The sequence below is a fragment of the Megalopta genalis genome, chromosome 4 (assembly GCF_051020955.1).
Source record: "Megalopta genalis isolate 19385.01 chromosome 4, iyMegGena1_principal, whole genome shotgun sequence".
Lineage (NCBI taxonomy): Eukaryota > Metazoa > Arthropoda > Insecta > Hymenoptera > Halictidae > Megalopta > Megalopta genalis.
The window spans coordinates 8,609,846-8,624,496 of NC_135016.1; the positions used below are offsets into that span (position 1 = coordinate 8,609,846).

The 14,651-nt window shown below is 41.4% G+C and overlaps 2 protein-coding genes across 3 annotated transcripts; one reads left to right on the forward strand and one right to left on the reverse strand.

The window, feature by feature from the left end:
- Positions 1-714: 714 nt before the first annotated feature.
- LOC117225053 (carboxypeptidase B) lies at positions 715-8,381 on the forward strand. Of its 2 annotated transcripts, XM_076521241.1 has the most exons (7): positions 715-1,035; positions 1,569-1,763; positions 4,022-4,129; positions 5,141-5,274; positions 5,819-5,994; positions 6,067-6,295; positions 7,824-8,381. In XM_076521241.1, the coding sequence occupies exons 1-7, from the start codon at positions 738-740 to the stop codon at positions 8,184-8,186; spliced, it is 1,503 nt and encodes a 500-aa protein (XP_076377356.1). In that variant the 5' UTR covers positions 715-737; the 3' UTR covers positions 8,187-8,381. The 2 variants fall into 2 exon arrangements, with proteins under 2 accessions (XP_076377356.1, XP_033334259.2); XM_033478368.2 differs by lacking the exon at positions 4,022-4,129 and having other exon boundaries at positions 720-1,035.
- Positions 8,372-13,874, reverse strand: LOC117224761 (transmembrane protease serine 9). The gene is made up of 9 exons (XM_076521009.1): positions 13,719-13,874; positions 12,812-13,121; positions 12,252-12,558; positions 11,640-11,801; positions 11,496-11,563; positions 10,475-10,749; positions 10,094-10,415; positions 9,186-9,501; positions 8,372-8,831 (listed from the first exon to the last, which is right to left on the reverse strand). The coding sequence occupies exons 1-9, from the start codon at positions 13,768-13,770 to the stop codon at positions 8,661-8,663; spliced, it is 1,983 nt and encodes a 660-aa protein (XP_076377124.1). The 5' UTR covers positions 13,771-13,874; the 3' UTR covers positions 8,372-8,660.
- Between the last annotated feature and the right edge of the window lie 777 nt (positions 13,875-14,651).

The window sequence follows — 14,651 nt, forward strand, 5'->3', positions numbered from 1 at the left end:
GTCAAGAACAATCCAAACAATTTTGAGGATCCCCCAGGATCTAGAAAAGTCCCTACCTCCATCACAGACCGAAACAATTCATTGCACCATCGAGAAAAAGTTCCGAAAGTTTGACCAATGAACCTGACAACGATCCTCATCTTCAAGGGTCAAAATCGAACCTAACCGATTGTCAAGAACAATCCAAAAAATTCTATGGATATTCTAGCACATAAAGAAGACCCTATCTCCATCACAGACCAAGACACTTCATTCTATCATCTAGAAAAAATTTCGAAAGCTTGACCAATCATCCTGACACTAATCCTCATCTTCAAAGATCAAAATGAAAACTAACCGGTTGTCAAGAACAATCGAAAAAATTCCATGCTATATTCCAGCACCTAGAGAAGATCCTATCTCCATCACAGACCAAAACAATTCCTTTGATCGTCGAGAAAAATTCCGACAGCTTCAGAATTTTGAAATTGATCCGACACCGATCCTAATCTTCAAGGATCGGATGTATCCCACTAGGTGGTCAAAGAAAATTCCAAAAATTCTGCCGACCTGCCAGGATCCAATGAGTTCCGCAGGTGATGATAGTCGGGGTCAAAGATCCCCAAAGCTGGCTATCGACGCGACCCGCGTTCGGAGTATGCGAGTCGGGCTCGTTAAGTCCCGTTACTCCCGATCGGCGACCGTGTCGAATATCATAAAAGCAGGACCGTCGAAGACCCGTGGATAGTCGTTCGAGGATGGCGAAAAGCAGCACACCGCGCAGTGCACGTGGCCGCCTGGCCACGCTCGTTTTCCTCCTTATCGTCGCGTCGCTCGGGGAAGCGTCGGTGCTGCAGCGTCAGCGTCGGGATTTCGTGATCCCGGATTGGATCGAGATCGTTGACGAACCTGTCGCCGAGAACTCGAAGACCATCCAGAGAGCGGTGAGGGTGAGAGACGCGAAGGTGTCTTACGATGGCGCCCAAGTGTGGAGGGTGAATGCTGCCGAAGGCCAGTCCGTCTCCAGCGTTGCCACGGACTTCCAGGAGGCTGGACGTTAGTAGCTTTATGGGCTTCAGGTGTCTGGTAGAATGATTCCACTTGGTTTTCGGAACGGAGAAATTTCTGAGAGACGAAATGCCATTCCGATGGTTCGATTGAGTTGTTCTATTTAGAATAATTAACGAAGGTTTATTCGACGAAATTTTCTTAACATTTCGAAGTATAAATTGTACAGTGCAATGTTAGGTAGTAGTAATAGCTAGACGCAATCAGTGAAATTATTATGGCTGATTTGTAAGTCGAATGCAGTCACCGTTCTCATTTCAATTTGGTAAGAATAATAAAGGAATTTTAACTTAAGAGGATTCAGTTAAATCAAAGAACTGAAGATACCACTTTTCTGTCAATATTTTCTAATACGATTGAGCAAGAAGGCACTATTATAACTGATTAGTGTACGAAGAATAGCGCAGTTCTTATTCAAAGTACGAGTATTCGTCCATTCGAAAATCAAGGGAGTCCTCGTTTCAGTATAGTGGGTCTAAGAGAGAAGTAAAAACAGTGTTTTTCTGCCTTTTTTTGAACAGTATTTTCCGTATGGCTGGGTAACGAGACAGCAGTCGACGTGATGGTCCGCTCGGAAGAAATTCCCAGAGTCGCTCGTTACTTGAAACAGAAGGACCTTGAATATAATGTAGTGATCGAGGACTTGCAGAAAGAGATAGACGAAGAAAATCCAGTGCCATCCGAAGAGGAAATGCAGGAGATGGAGGGTCGTTTTGGTGCGTACCCCGCTATTTTTCTTTTAATACGATATCGTCGATTTTGCTTACTATTCTGCCTTCGCTTGATATTCTCTTTTGCCCTGTCTGAATGTCTGTTTATACTCGTTTGAATTAACGGGAACGAGTGCTTAAGATAACCATAGAATCTACAGTCCACCAGTGAAGAATTCGTAACCGATTGGATGTTACGTTCATCGGTTCAAAATTTATTATAATTTGATCGCGGATTGCATTTGTGGCATGTGAAGATTTTTAAAATGCCAGTGTAGATATGGACAAGATTTAATTATATTTTTATTTTATAATTTACGAGGAGTAATTTTCTAATTGATGGGAGACTATCTTTATTAATTCCATGTGCTAAAGTGCATTATAATTGAATAGCCGTCTACGATAATAGTCTGTTAAATATGAATATTATTCGTTTCTTCTAAATCGAAACAAAATTCGACTCTTCGTTCATCAAAATCTGGGAACAAAAATAAATAGAGACATACGAGAAACAAAAATGGTCTCGTTCTATCAGGAAAATGATTAAAAATAGAGAAGTGCTAATCATCGTAGCTGTGAAAGAAACGTTAGTGTAATCGGTTACTAAAATGTCAAAACTATTGCGGTCGTTGTTGAAAATAACACAAGTAGAGAACCTGATAATTTATTGAATAGAAACCATTTTAGTGAGAATATTAACAAAGAAGTATAGCAGCTGATTCATAAGAGTCTTAGATTTGCAAGTGATTAATTTTGATTTTTGCAATATGACACGTAATACTGAAACAGTCCATAAAAATCCACAGACTACATTTAATCACAGAAAAATGTTCAGTTGCCTCAAAATAATTTTAATCAATGATTATACGCTCGCGACGAATAAAAATGAAAATTTTCGGAGATCCACGATCCAGCTATAATCATAGAAACGTTTTTTACTTCCTTCAAAATCGTTCTATTCGATCATCATACGCTTCCGTGGAACGAAACCCGTTCGCTGCTCGCCAGTGAAAGAAAAAATGTTTCACTTGTCATTTTACCCGTTCCACTGACACGAATGGCATCAAGGAGGCAGTGACCAGTCCAGTCACGTACCGAAGAAAGCCGAGGGGAACAAACGGCCGAGTCCGGGCACCGATTCGAAAGTGATTTTGATAAGCGCCGCTTAACAGCTCCGTCGGACGTACCGGGAAAATTAATCGTGTGAAACTGCCTCTAACGACATTCTAACGCGTCGAGGAATCCTTAACGATCAACCAGGATCGTTCACGCCGGCGTGGATCGCGCGATCCGCTCTCGTGAATCCTCGAATGCCCGCTTTTCAATGTAACCTAGATTCTTACGAGAGATACGAGAGGAACCATCTGTCATCGACAGATCTCCGTCGAGCGATGTTCGACGGTAATGTTGTCCTGATAAGAAGCAGCACGAGGTTAGCAACCTCGCGGCAATGTAGCCTGCTCACACACTTCCGGTACCATAATGCTGATTAACATGAACAGTTACGCGTCTCTGCAACGCGCGCGCGCCCGATCGATCGATCTGCTGCTCTCCGGGCGAGTTTACGCGATTCACGGTGCTCGATCCGAATCCCGTTAGGTCGTTCCCAGGCAAATCTTCGGGCAGCTCCGATTGGCAGCGGGCCCAAATGGATTGGAAATCGACGATAGAGAAACCTGCATCTCCGACAATTCGAACGGAATCGCGAATGAGGATAGCAGACGCTGAACGCGTCGCCGATTGCGATTGATCGATGATCCGGGGAAAACTGGTTGCCGGGATTCTACGGGTTTCGCGTTACTGTTAGCTGCTTAGCAAAAGTGAGATCTTCGATCTCTAACAAAGTTATAGATCGCGTCTAGATCGTGGAACTTCGTGCAATATAATTCGTGCAATCTTCTGCGTAGGCGGTTCGCTGAAAATTTAGAGGAAAATCTGAGTTAGCTACTTTGATTAATACAACACCTAAATTTGTCGACTATGTGACTTGATAAACTTGATTCGACTAAACTGATCTATCAATCACTATCAATCACTCATATAAAAGGAAATACTTGTATCTCATAATTTTGCATAATTTTACACGTGTTATTGACGCACGAAGATCCGCAGTCTGATTATGTCGATTGCGAAGCCATATCTTTTCCAATTCTCTCGCTCTTCGGTTAATTAAAATTTCTCCGAGCCAGAAACTATCGATTATCTATAGACTAACAGGCAACATCGACTACCACCAATCACTGAGCTTATGAGTAATTTTCTAGCTCGTTACGCTTGGTGGCAGGGAGTCAGGGTGCGAGGTAGATACCCACGTCCACGTCCTCTTCGTTATCCTAGTGTATACGGTGGGGGTGCTCCCTGGCGCTTTAGGGGTGAGCTTTCTGCGCGCATAATCCGCTTCGTCGATTCAGAACCATTTACTATGCTCTCATCGATGAACGAGCTTCGATCGCAGATTCGTAGACACCGAATTTAAACGCTAATGATTTTTAATACTGAGGGGCACTGTATAGTTACAGTGATCAGTTTTGCATGGAATCGTTAGATTAATTAAAATGATTGTAGTATAGAACATTCGAAGTAGATGATTTTGGTCTGTTTACTGTCGCCGCGGAAAGCATGTTGGCACCCTTTTAAACGGAATAACTATTTTAACCCTTCGCACTCGAGACTATTTTAACTCGAAACTCGAGTCATTTATTTTTACCTTGTAGTGTTTCCAATTGGTATAAAAATTCATTTGAAAATAGTGCAGCAATTTTTGGCGTCGCCTCAGAGTCGCCACTCGGGTGCAAAGAAATTCAGAATGAATTAAATGATTTAAATTGTTTCTTAGATGTTAGACTGATCAATTTACAAGACGACCGTAAGATATTTTGCAAAATTTATTGCACTAATGAAGAAATGAAGCTTCCTCGACTTTTCTTATATGAACCTAAAACAATAGGCACTGAAAGATGCCCAAGTCTTTACGTTTCTTTCAGTTTTTGGTCGAAAGTCGTGTAAAACCGCGATTTTCGCTATCTTTAATTGTTAGTACTTCATAACAATGTTAACCGCTTCCGATAATTTTCGTCATAGACCCAGCTGAGAAAGTTGAGAAAGCATAATTTCTTAATCGTTTTATCATTCGAACTAAATGCAATTTGTATTCAGTCCAGCGTCTAAGAACGATTCGAGGCTTCCATTGAATTTTTATAAAAGTTATCCCGTCTTGAAAAATGTGTCAGCGTATCGTGGTTCCAATCTCTTGCCATCGACGTTTCCTGTTCCGAAGTTTGCCAATCGCTCGTCTCTGAATCCACGGAGCGGAATGCACTCACGTACGACTTAAGGGCGTCGAACGTGCAATCTCTGAATAATCTTGAAGGTATACCCGCCAGGTCATCGGATGGAATGGACCAGTTACCACAGACTCGACGACATACACAGCTACCTTCATTACCTGGCCGAAACCTTCCCCGCGGTCTGCTCTGTCGTCAGCATTGGAAACTCTGTCGAAGGAAGATCTCTGAAGGTACTAATTTTTCGAAACAGCATTCCGTCTCACCGGAACGATCGATCAACCCGGTGAAACTCGATGATTTCATAGTCTCTCTTGATTGAATTATCTCTGCGCCATTTTCGATATTTTTATCGCGCGTTGAGTAATCGCTGGACAATTTCCATTATCATTTATTGTATTATTCATAGCTTCGAGCGAAGACGAAGCGACATTAGCTGCAAGCTTCGCGATGCTCGACGATCGAGCGCGAGAAAAGACGAAGAGAATTTTCGAAGATCTCTCTGTGTCTAATTGCAGAGATTTCTTTGCGTTTTATGCATTCTTCAAGGCTTCGAATCAGCGTTGCGTTACGGAAACTGTAAACTTTATTGCCCCCAATTACAGCGAAGACAGGAAACAAATGCACTATTCAGAGATTTCTCGATCTCGTTCTCGATTTGATAATTACTCTCGCGCCGTTTTAGACGTTTCTATCTAACAAAAACAAAAAGGAAGGAAAACATAAAAATATCCCCACTGTTGATAAATGGTGAACGGCGAATGGTGAATACCGTAGGTACTCAGAATCAGTAACGGGAAGCCGAACGCCCCCGCATTGTGGATCGACGGCGGTATTCACGCGAGAGAATGGATCTCGCCAGCTGCGGTGACCTACATCATTGACTATTTGGTGGACAACAGCGACAGCCTCGAAGCTGACTATTACATCCTCCCCGTAGCCAATCCCGACGGGTAAACGAATATAATAACTCAGCAACGATTCCTCGAATCATCCTAAAACCTCGCCAACTGTTTTACCGTCAGCTACGAGTACACTTTCACGAGAGACCGACTATGGCGCAAGAACAGGAGACGAGCGATTGGTAGTTCCTGCACCGGTGTAGACCTTAATCGAAATTTCGGCTACCGATGGGGTGGCAAAGGGACCAGCAAGGACCCCTGTCGGGAGATCTACGCGGGTTCTGGACCATTCTCCGAGCCCGAGACCAACGCCATCAGGAACTTCTTCGAAGCCAGCGCTGCTAATTTCAAGGTCGTTGTCGCCCTAGCATTAACACTAAATCTACCGCGGTCGAAGTGACCGCTTTCTTATTTTGCAATTCTGCAAAGTTTCGAGACTCCTTCGTGGAAAACGCAAGTTATATTATTGGAGCAAGTTTTATAGTAAAAACTTTACAAATTCTAAATAAATTCGGTCTTCTCACTTTTGTGAAGCAGTACATGCCAGTTAGTATTACTGCTTGGTAGGTTTAGTGCAAAGTTCCTGCAAAGTTTTGAGACTCTTTCGTAGAAAATGCAAGTTATATTATTGGAGCAAGTTTTATAATAAAAACTTTACAAATTCTAAATAAATTCGGTCTTCTCACTTTTGTGAAGCAATACATGCTAGTTAGTATTACTGCTTGGTAGGTTTAGTGCAAAGTTCCTGCAAAGTTTTAAGACTCTTTCGTAGAAAACGCAAGTTATATTATTGGAGCAAGTTTTATAATAAAAACTTTACAAATTCTAAATAAATTCGGTCTTCTCAGTTTTGTGAAGCAGTACATGCCAGTTAGTATTACTGCTTGGAAGGTTTAGTGTTAATTAAACATTAAATCTACCGTGCCGATCAAAATCATCTCGAAATCTTCATTTAGAAACTGCTGAAACCGTAGCAATTTTTTCGTGGGAAATGATCGAATGAGCTTCTTAACTCCGAGCACATATTCTAACAGAAATCAGGTGTCCGAAATGAATGAATCAGGTCTAAATGAATTCAGTGTTGCTATTCTTATAAAGCAATATTTTTCAGTTATAATGCTCCGATAGTATTAGCGTTAATTTGTAAACGTTTTAGAGATCTTCGCGATTATCATCGACCATTAACGACCATTTTTCCGTAGCAATTTTTTCGTGGGAAATGATCGAATGAGCTTCTTAACTCCGAGCACACATTCTAACAGAAATCAGGTGTCCGAAATGAATGAATCAGGTCTAAATGAATTCAGTGTTGCTATTCTTATAAAGCAATATTTTTCAGTTATAATGCTCGGTAGCATTAGCGTTAATTTGTAAACGTTTTAGAGATCTTCGCGATTATCATCGACCATTAACGACCATTTTTCCGTAGCAATTTTTTCGTGGGAAATGATCGAATGAGCTTCTTAACTCCGAGCACACATTCTAACAGAAATCAGAAGTCCAAAATGAATGAATCAGGTCTAAATGAATTCAGTGTTGCTATGCTTATAAAGCAATATTTTTCAGTTATAATGCTCGGTAGCATTAGCGTTAATTTGTAAACGTTTTAGAGATCTTCGCGATTATCATCGACCATTAACGACCATTTTTCCGTAGCAATTTTTTCGTGGGAAATGATCGAATGAGCTTCTTAACTCCGAGCACATATCCTAACAGAAATCAGGTGTCCGAAATGAATGAATCAGGTCTAAATGAATTCAGTGTTGCTATGCTTATAAAGCAATATTTTTCAGTTATAATGCTCGGTAGCATTAGCGTTAATTTGTAAACGTTTTAGAGATCATCGACCATTAACGACCATTTTTCCGATCACTGTGCAGGCATACCTGACCTTCCACAGCTATGGCCAGTTCATTCTGTACCCATGGGGCTACGACAGGCGGGTTCCACCTGACTACGCCGACCTCGAGAATGTCGGCAGGGACATGGCAATGGCGATGAGGAAGGCAGGCGGGGAGAATAGCGCCTACACCGTCGGGAACAGCGCGACCACCCTTTACGCAGCATCGGGAGGCTCCGACGACTGGGCCAAGGCCATCCTGAAGATGAAGTACACCTACACGATCGAGTTGAGGGACACCGGGAAGCATGGTTTCGTTTTACCATCCCGCTACATCATCCCAACGGCGAAGGAGGCTTTAGCTGCTGTGCTGGTCGTCTCGGAAGCTTGCAAGAGCTTGTAATTAGCTGGGATGATTGGACAGTTTGAAGAGTCGATCTCGACGGTCGTGATGCTTGTATAAATATGATCGTTAGCGTATCTGTATCGTGTACCTGCGCACCGTGGATGTGCCGTGTGGCAACGTTTATGTGAGAATTATTTATTTAATAAAAACAGATGGAAGATCGCTCGGCTGGATAGCTTGGCTTCTGGATAAGGAGCGTTTTTATTTGCAAGTCGGTTACGATACAGAAAGAAGGATCGCGAAGTGGGTGGGGAGACGAACGCGATAAGAACGATCGGTCTATCGAAGATACGTTGTCTTTTAATGCCGCATATTTTTAACAATGCATTCTGCAATCTCCGCGAGGAATTCGATCACTTAATTCTATCTATTTATCGGAACGAAGTACGTGTATTTATAACACAGTTGTCAGGAAATTCTTCTTAATCGGTGTAGTCCGATTAGGAGTGTGATAACATCGATGAGCAGCGATTAGGAATAATTTAACATGATCACGATGATCCACGTTACGAACGCGGACACTCTCGTGTAAACCGAGGGGGCGTTCTTACCACCGCAGGGGAACAGTCCCCAGGAAACTATGCCGACCACTTCCGCTTCGCCGAAATCGTTCCTTCTCACCAGAGGACCTCCGGAATCGCCCTAAAAAATAACGTAAATAATTCGGTAAAATATTAATCCAATTTTTTGTTGTTATAATTCAAGATTCAAGTTACTTTCTTCTCCATTTGGGTCATTTTACTAGCTGCAATTCTTTTGGATTGACAGTTGTAGATATGATTTATTGCAGATATGAAAATTCATATTTCTCATCTTTCTATTGGTACCTTTTATTGGTTATAATATTCTTATCTTCTATTGGTTGTGATATCTTATATTTTAAAAGTCGAGGAATAATAAAATCATGTACAAACAAACGCCACGCTATATCTTCGAATGCACTTTATAACGTATTAACAATGGACATTGAAAACGTAATCTCAGAATAAAGACTACCTTGCAAGCTGACAAGCTTCCATCCAAAGGTCCGGTGCAAATATTTGTCGGATGCAGAGGATTCTTGTCTTTCCTCTTCAGGCTCTTGCCCAATGTGAGTTTGCACAAAGCGTAATCGACGATAGGCAACACGGCTGCCTGCAGCTTCTCCGGGGTCTCTGGACGTCGTGTTCTTCCGATACTACCCCACCCACTCAGCATGACATCTCCGGATGGTATCGAGTCCGGATATGGCAAAGCCACAGTCGAAACGAATGGGTTCAGGTCGAAAGGCTGTTCTAGGCTCATCAGGGCAATGTCGTACGGTGCTACGGTCCTGGAGCAATCATTTTTAAACGAAACTTAGGTGATACAAGAGCTTGGAATATTTTAGAATAAGGAGGAACTAAATGTTACCAAATAGAATTATTCTCATGTATAACTATAAATTTAATTTTTAATTTGTAATGATTTGATTATGTATGAAAAAGGGAATTTGCTTAGTTGTAATTTACTTCAGTGTTACAGCATGGGTGCATTTATTCTGCCTTCGTCTGGAAACAATGAAGTCGCAAGGTGTATAGTTTTATAATTAAATGAAACAGTCGAACAGCTGAACTGCATTTTTCAATCTATTTGAAACTAATTGTGCGCGTTGTTAAAATAAAATAAAATAAAATACAATTAAATTAATTAAAACTGTGACAAGCTTCGCCTCTCAATCTATTACCTAAAACTAATTGTGCACTATTAAAGTAAAATGGTTAATGAATTGGCGTCTTTATCGGCTACCTGAGGCTTCATTTCTAAATCTATCTATTTCTAAATAATCGTGCACACTATATTAAAATTAAACGAAGTACTCATAGAGTACTCACTACTTCATCATCTACTCGAAGCTTAATCTTTAAATCCATTTTTGGACTCACCCGTCGTATAGTGGATGAACATAAGCGTTCTTGACGAGCCTGCTCTGCTCGGTGTCCTCCGGAACGCCGAGTTTGTACTTCCCACCAAGGATCAGGTACTCCCCTTTGGAAGGAGCAAGGGTGACACAGTGTCCTGCCGTCAGCACCCAACCTGCTGTCAACAGACTGCCGCCGCAGACGTGTCTCGGCTGAATCTTCTTCGATCTGTCGCCCCAGTGCACCGACATCTGCCAAGGATGCAGTCCTTTCTCGGCGTCCTTGCCTCCGACGATCCTGGTTGGCCGCTGCGCCAGCATCGCTGATCTTGACATCGTTTCTGCCACTGGAAAGCGAGATTAGATTAACGAGATAAAAAAGACGAACTCGATCGCGTTGTTTTACCCTCCATCGCGGAACAGATCAAAGCAACGGCGGTCGATATGATGATCGATGTTTGCAGGCGCATCGCGCGGAGTCGCTTCGAGCCGTTCGAGCAATCAGGATCGAATGCGTCTCGGCGAGAGTGGTCAGTGTCAAGGTGGCCCGATCGCGGAAGAACATCCTGAGGAGGAACTGGAATGATCTTTCTTCCTACAGACTGGAACTGGTTCTCGTTCCATTGGGCCATCGATGATTGCAAATGGGTTGCGTCAATGGTGGTCCAGGTTTTCACTCCTCTAATGATTTACTATGGAATGTCTGAGTTCCTTAGCTCTGCGAACGATACACTGAATTTGAAATATCGGAGGATTGCTTGAGATGTTGCAGTTATTTTGATTGAAGCGATGGATCGTCCATCCAAAACTGGAGGAGGAGTGAAACATGGTTATACATGGTGTCCCAAAAATGTCTCGCAATCCGGAAGTGGCGGGTTCCGCAGGTCATTTGAAGCAACTTTTTCCTTTGCGAACATTTTCTCCGAGGCACCGTTAACGAGTTATTAACGAAAAACAATGACCAATGAGAGGCGAGCTCGGCTGGCGCGAGGCGACCGAGCCAATGGAAGAGGAACAGTTTTGACGAAGTCTAACAATTAATATAATTGGTACATAGTAGTGGCACGAGTTTAGGTTTACACTTCGCAGTGAATAGTACCTCACGAGTGTTGGTAAAATGAATCTGAACATAAATGTGATGACAGCATTGGATCGAGTTTAACCCGAAGCCGTTTTAACTGTAAATTAAAAATGATTTTTCTGACTTATGGTGACTCGTCGACGAGTCACTTGTGGTGACTCGTACAACTCATACAACTTCTAACAATTTTTTAAACCTAAACTTTATTAATATAAAAATTATTTTGGAACGTGATATAATAATTTTAGTGGTGCCTCAGAGTCACCAATCGAGAGTGCAAAGGGTTAAGGGTTAGATCTCGAAATGAATAATAATCCATGGTTTTTGGGTAAAACGTTTTTAATACTGAACAATTCTTTTTTTTTCCATTTCTTTGTTCACTTTGATAGCTTCTGTGTTAGTAGTATTTTTATCCTTTGTTTCATGTTTAAATCATAGGAATATCGGATAAACTTAGGTACACGTAGAGCGTGTTCCATCGAGAGGCTCAGTTCTTAGCTATCTTCTCCTGGATCCATGCGTTGAATGCAGATGTTCTAGTGTACACTGATGGCGCGCCGACAGTGCCGCATGGCATGATGCCCCATGAAACGATTCCAATCAGCTCGTTCTTGCCTTTGTTGTTGAGAACCAGTGGGCCGCCGGAGTCACCCTGTTACGGAAACCGTAATTGAGATATTCGTGCGAAGTAAAAGCAACATTCCATAGCAAATAGAAACGTAACTACGAGGAGAAACTCTCGTTATCAGAAATTGATAGCAATGAGCACCGCGAGGAAAGCAGTGGTATAAAATCTTTTAATCCACTCGATTGCGACCGTTCGCGTTTTCTTGTAAGAAAATGTAATCGTCGACGCGAACGGACTTATACAATCTCAGCCTAATCTACCCTGTCTTAAAATAGACACTTTCAGCTTTCATTTAAGCCAAAAGTTGCATAGAAATAACTCTACGAGAACGTATCTTAAAATCCGCCTGAACTATCGCTTTGAATTCGCGTAATTTTTCTTGGCTTTTCCTAAGCGACAGAGGTCCGCGAACGAACTTGTTACACGATCTACTGGAGTGCTTGAGGTGAGGTTAAAATCAGATTTCTTTCTTACGCTGCAAGCGGAGTATCCGCCAGTGAGAGGGCCGCTGCAAACGTTGACCGGGTCCAATGGAGACGGTCCAGTCAGTTCTTCGATGGCTTTCTTGCAGGCTTCGTAGTCGATCAATGGCAAGGATGCGTACTGGAGTTTGTCAGGCATGACGGGGCTGTTCGTTCTTGACGTGGATCCCCAACCAGACAAGAGGGCACTTCCGGACGGTAAGCTTCCTGCAACTGGCAAGCTGATGGCTTGGACGTTGTTGTTCAGGGTCAGAGGCTTCTCGAGCTTCAGAAGGCCGATGTCGTTGGGAGCGACGTCACTGTAACACAGCCATTCACCATCAAAGTCCGTTCAGAATCGAGATGGAATCAGGCCAAAATCCATTCGAAATCAAAATCGAGTCGAACTCCATTCACAATTAAATTCGAATCGCTAAATCGAAATCCATTCGGAGTTAAAATGAAGTGAACGAATCAAACGCCATTGGCAATTATTACTAAGTTGTATTGTAATCAGAACTGATTTGCTGCATTCGTAAAAAAGGAAGGTTCTCTTAGGATCTCGCTCCTTACCCAGGGTATTTCTCATGAACGAAGGTCTTCACAACCGTCACTGTCTGCTCGGCAGATTCGGCAGATCTCAAACTGTGTTTGCCTGCCTTGACCACGAGCCGACCAAAACTTGGAACCGCTTGCACACAGTGACCAGCTGTGACGATCCATTGGGCGTCAATGATGGAACCACCGCAGAAATGGGAGGTTGAGGCGGAGAAACCCCATTGCAGGGACACTTGCCATGGGAATTGGCCTGGTTTGGCCTCCGCTCCTCCAACCACTCGAGGATTCAAGTCGAACAACGTGAGACCTCTGTAGGGTCTCGTTGCTGCAGACAAATCAATTAGAATTGTACTAATGTGCTCCGTGAATGAAGATTCTATTTTTTTAGTGTAACATGAATTGCTCTCATTCAATTAAATTGATTCAATTGATTTCTTGTTGAATGGAAGCAGCTATTGATAAATTATAGAATCTGTAATTCAACCCGTTGTATTTAACGAAGTTGCATGGCAAGGATTAAAAGAACTGCGAAGCATTGATACTTGTAATATAATTAGTATAATTATTATAATATTAATAATAATTAGTATAATTATTATAATATTAATAATAACTAGTATAATTATTATAATATTAATAATAATTAGTACTAAATAATTATTAGTACTAATTGTACTAATAATTATACTAATTATTATTAATATAATATTAATACTAATTAGTATAATTATTAGTACAATTACTATATAGTATAGTAGTATAATTATTAGTACAATTAGTATATAGTATACTAGTATAATTATTAGTACAATTATTGTAATGAGTTCTATAGCTTATAGATTCAACAGCTGAGAATACATCGAATCTATCGAAGTTCGATAGGAAGAATTACGAAGATAATTGTCTATTAAGTTCTTCTTACCGGAGGCGGCAGTCGCCAAAAGGAGGACTGAGACAATGAACTGCAGAGACATCGTGGTGATTTGATGCAGATTTCTGGCATGGATCCTCTTTTATACGATGCTGGTAGATTTCAGATTATGCCGGCTTATCGGCCGCCACAGCTTTACCAATGCGGTTAATAATCGATAACGATAAGGATTTTAATCTGGCGAGTACAATTGCCTTATCGATTTTTCTCTTGTGAAATGTAGAAAAAAAAGATGTATTTAGAACAATGAAGAGATGCGCTCGAAGCGCGTGGTCCATTAACACTAAACCTATCTACACGGTCAAAGTGACCGCTTTCTTATTTTGCAGTTCTGCAAAGTTCCGAGACTCTTTCGTGGAAAACGCTTGAATAAGTTACATTATTGGAGCAAGTCTTACGATAAAAACTTTACAAATCCCAAATAAATTCGGTCTTCTCACTTTTGTGAAGCAGTACATGCCAGTTAGTATTACTGCTTGGTAGGTTTAGTGTTAAAAGTAGACACATCGAACAAGAAAATTCAATCCTTCATAGTTGAACTAGGAACGATACTTCGATAATTTTAGTGGCACAAGCGATTATTCCTTCTTATTTCTTCGATACGTTAAAAGAATAATGCACAAAAACAGAATTCGTAGGGATCGAATGTAAATAATTCATTAAGCGTTCGATTTCTGCTCTCGTTTCCCCAAAGTTTCTCGGAAAATGCTTTATCATTTGATTAATTCGAGATAAATGTCTAGACGCTATCTCTGTTGAAACATTACATCGCAGAGTTTCAAAAGACGGAAGTACTAAACGTATTTTATCAATAACTTTTGCCGATCATGAGATACGGTAGATGATCATCGCAAGAAAAGATATTATATATAATATCAAATTTGGCTTCCTGTTACAAAGAAGGAGAATTAAATCACCAAACTC

What these genes read in the sequence shown, in the direction of transcription:
- LOC117225053 (XM_076521241.1), top strand. Translation starts at nt 738, where the DNA reads ATGGCGAAAAGCAGCACACCGCGCAGTGCACGTGGCCGCCTGGCCACG. An exon ending in GGACTTCCAGGAGGCTGGAC is followed by an intron (nt 1,036 to 1,568) that starts GTTAGTAGCTTT and finishes TTTTTTGAACAG; the next exon opens with TATTTTCCGTATGGCTGGGT. An exon ending in CCAGCGCTGCTAATTTCAAG is followed by an intron (nt 6,296 to 7,823) that starts GTCGTTGTCGCC and finishes ATCACTGTGCAG; the next exon opens with GCATACCTGACCTTCCACAG.
- LOC117224761 (XM_076521009.1), bottom strand. Translation starts at nt 13,770, where the DNA reads ATGTCTCTGCAGTTCATTGTCTCAGTCCTCCTTTTGGCGACTGCCGCC. An exon ending in GAAAAAAAAAGAATTGTTCA is followed by an intron (nt 10,750 to 11,495) that starts GTATTAAAAACG and finishes GTAAATCATTAG; the next exon opens with AGGAGTGAAAACCTGGACCA. An exon ending in GAAGCTTGTCAGCTTGCAAG is followed by an intron (nt 8,832 to 9,185) that starts GTAGTCTTTATT and finishes GTTATTTTTTAG; the next exon opens with GGCGATTCCGGAGGTCCTCT.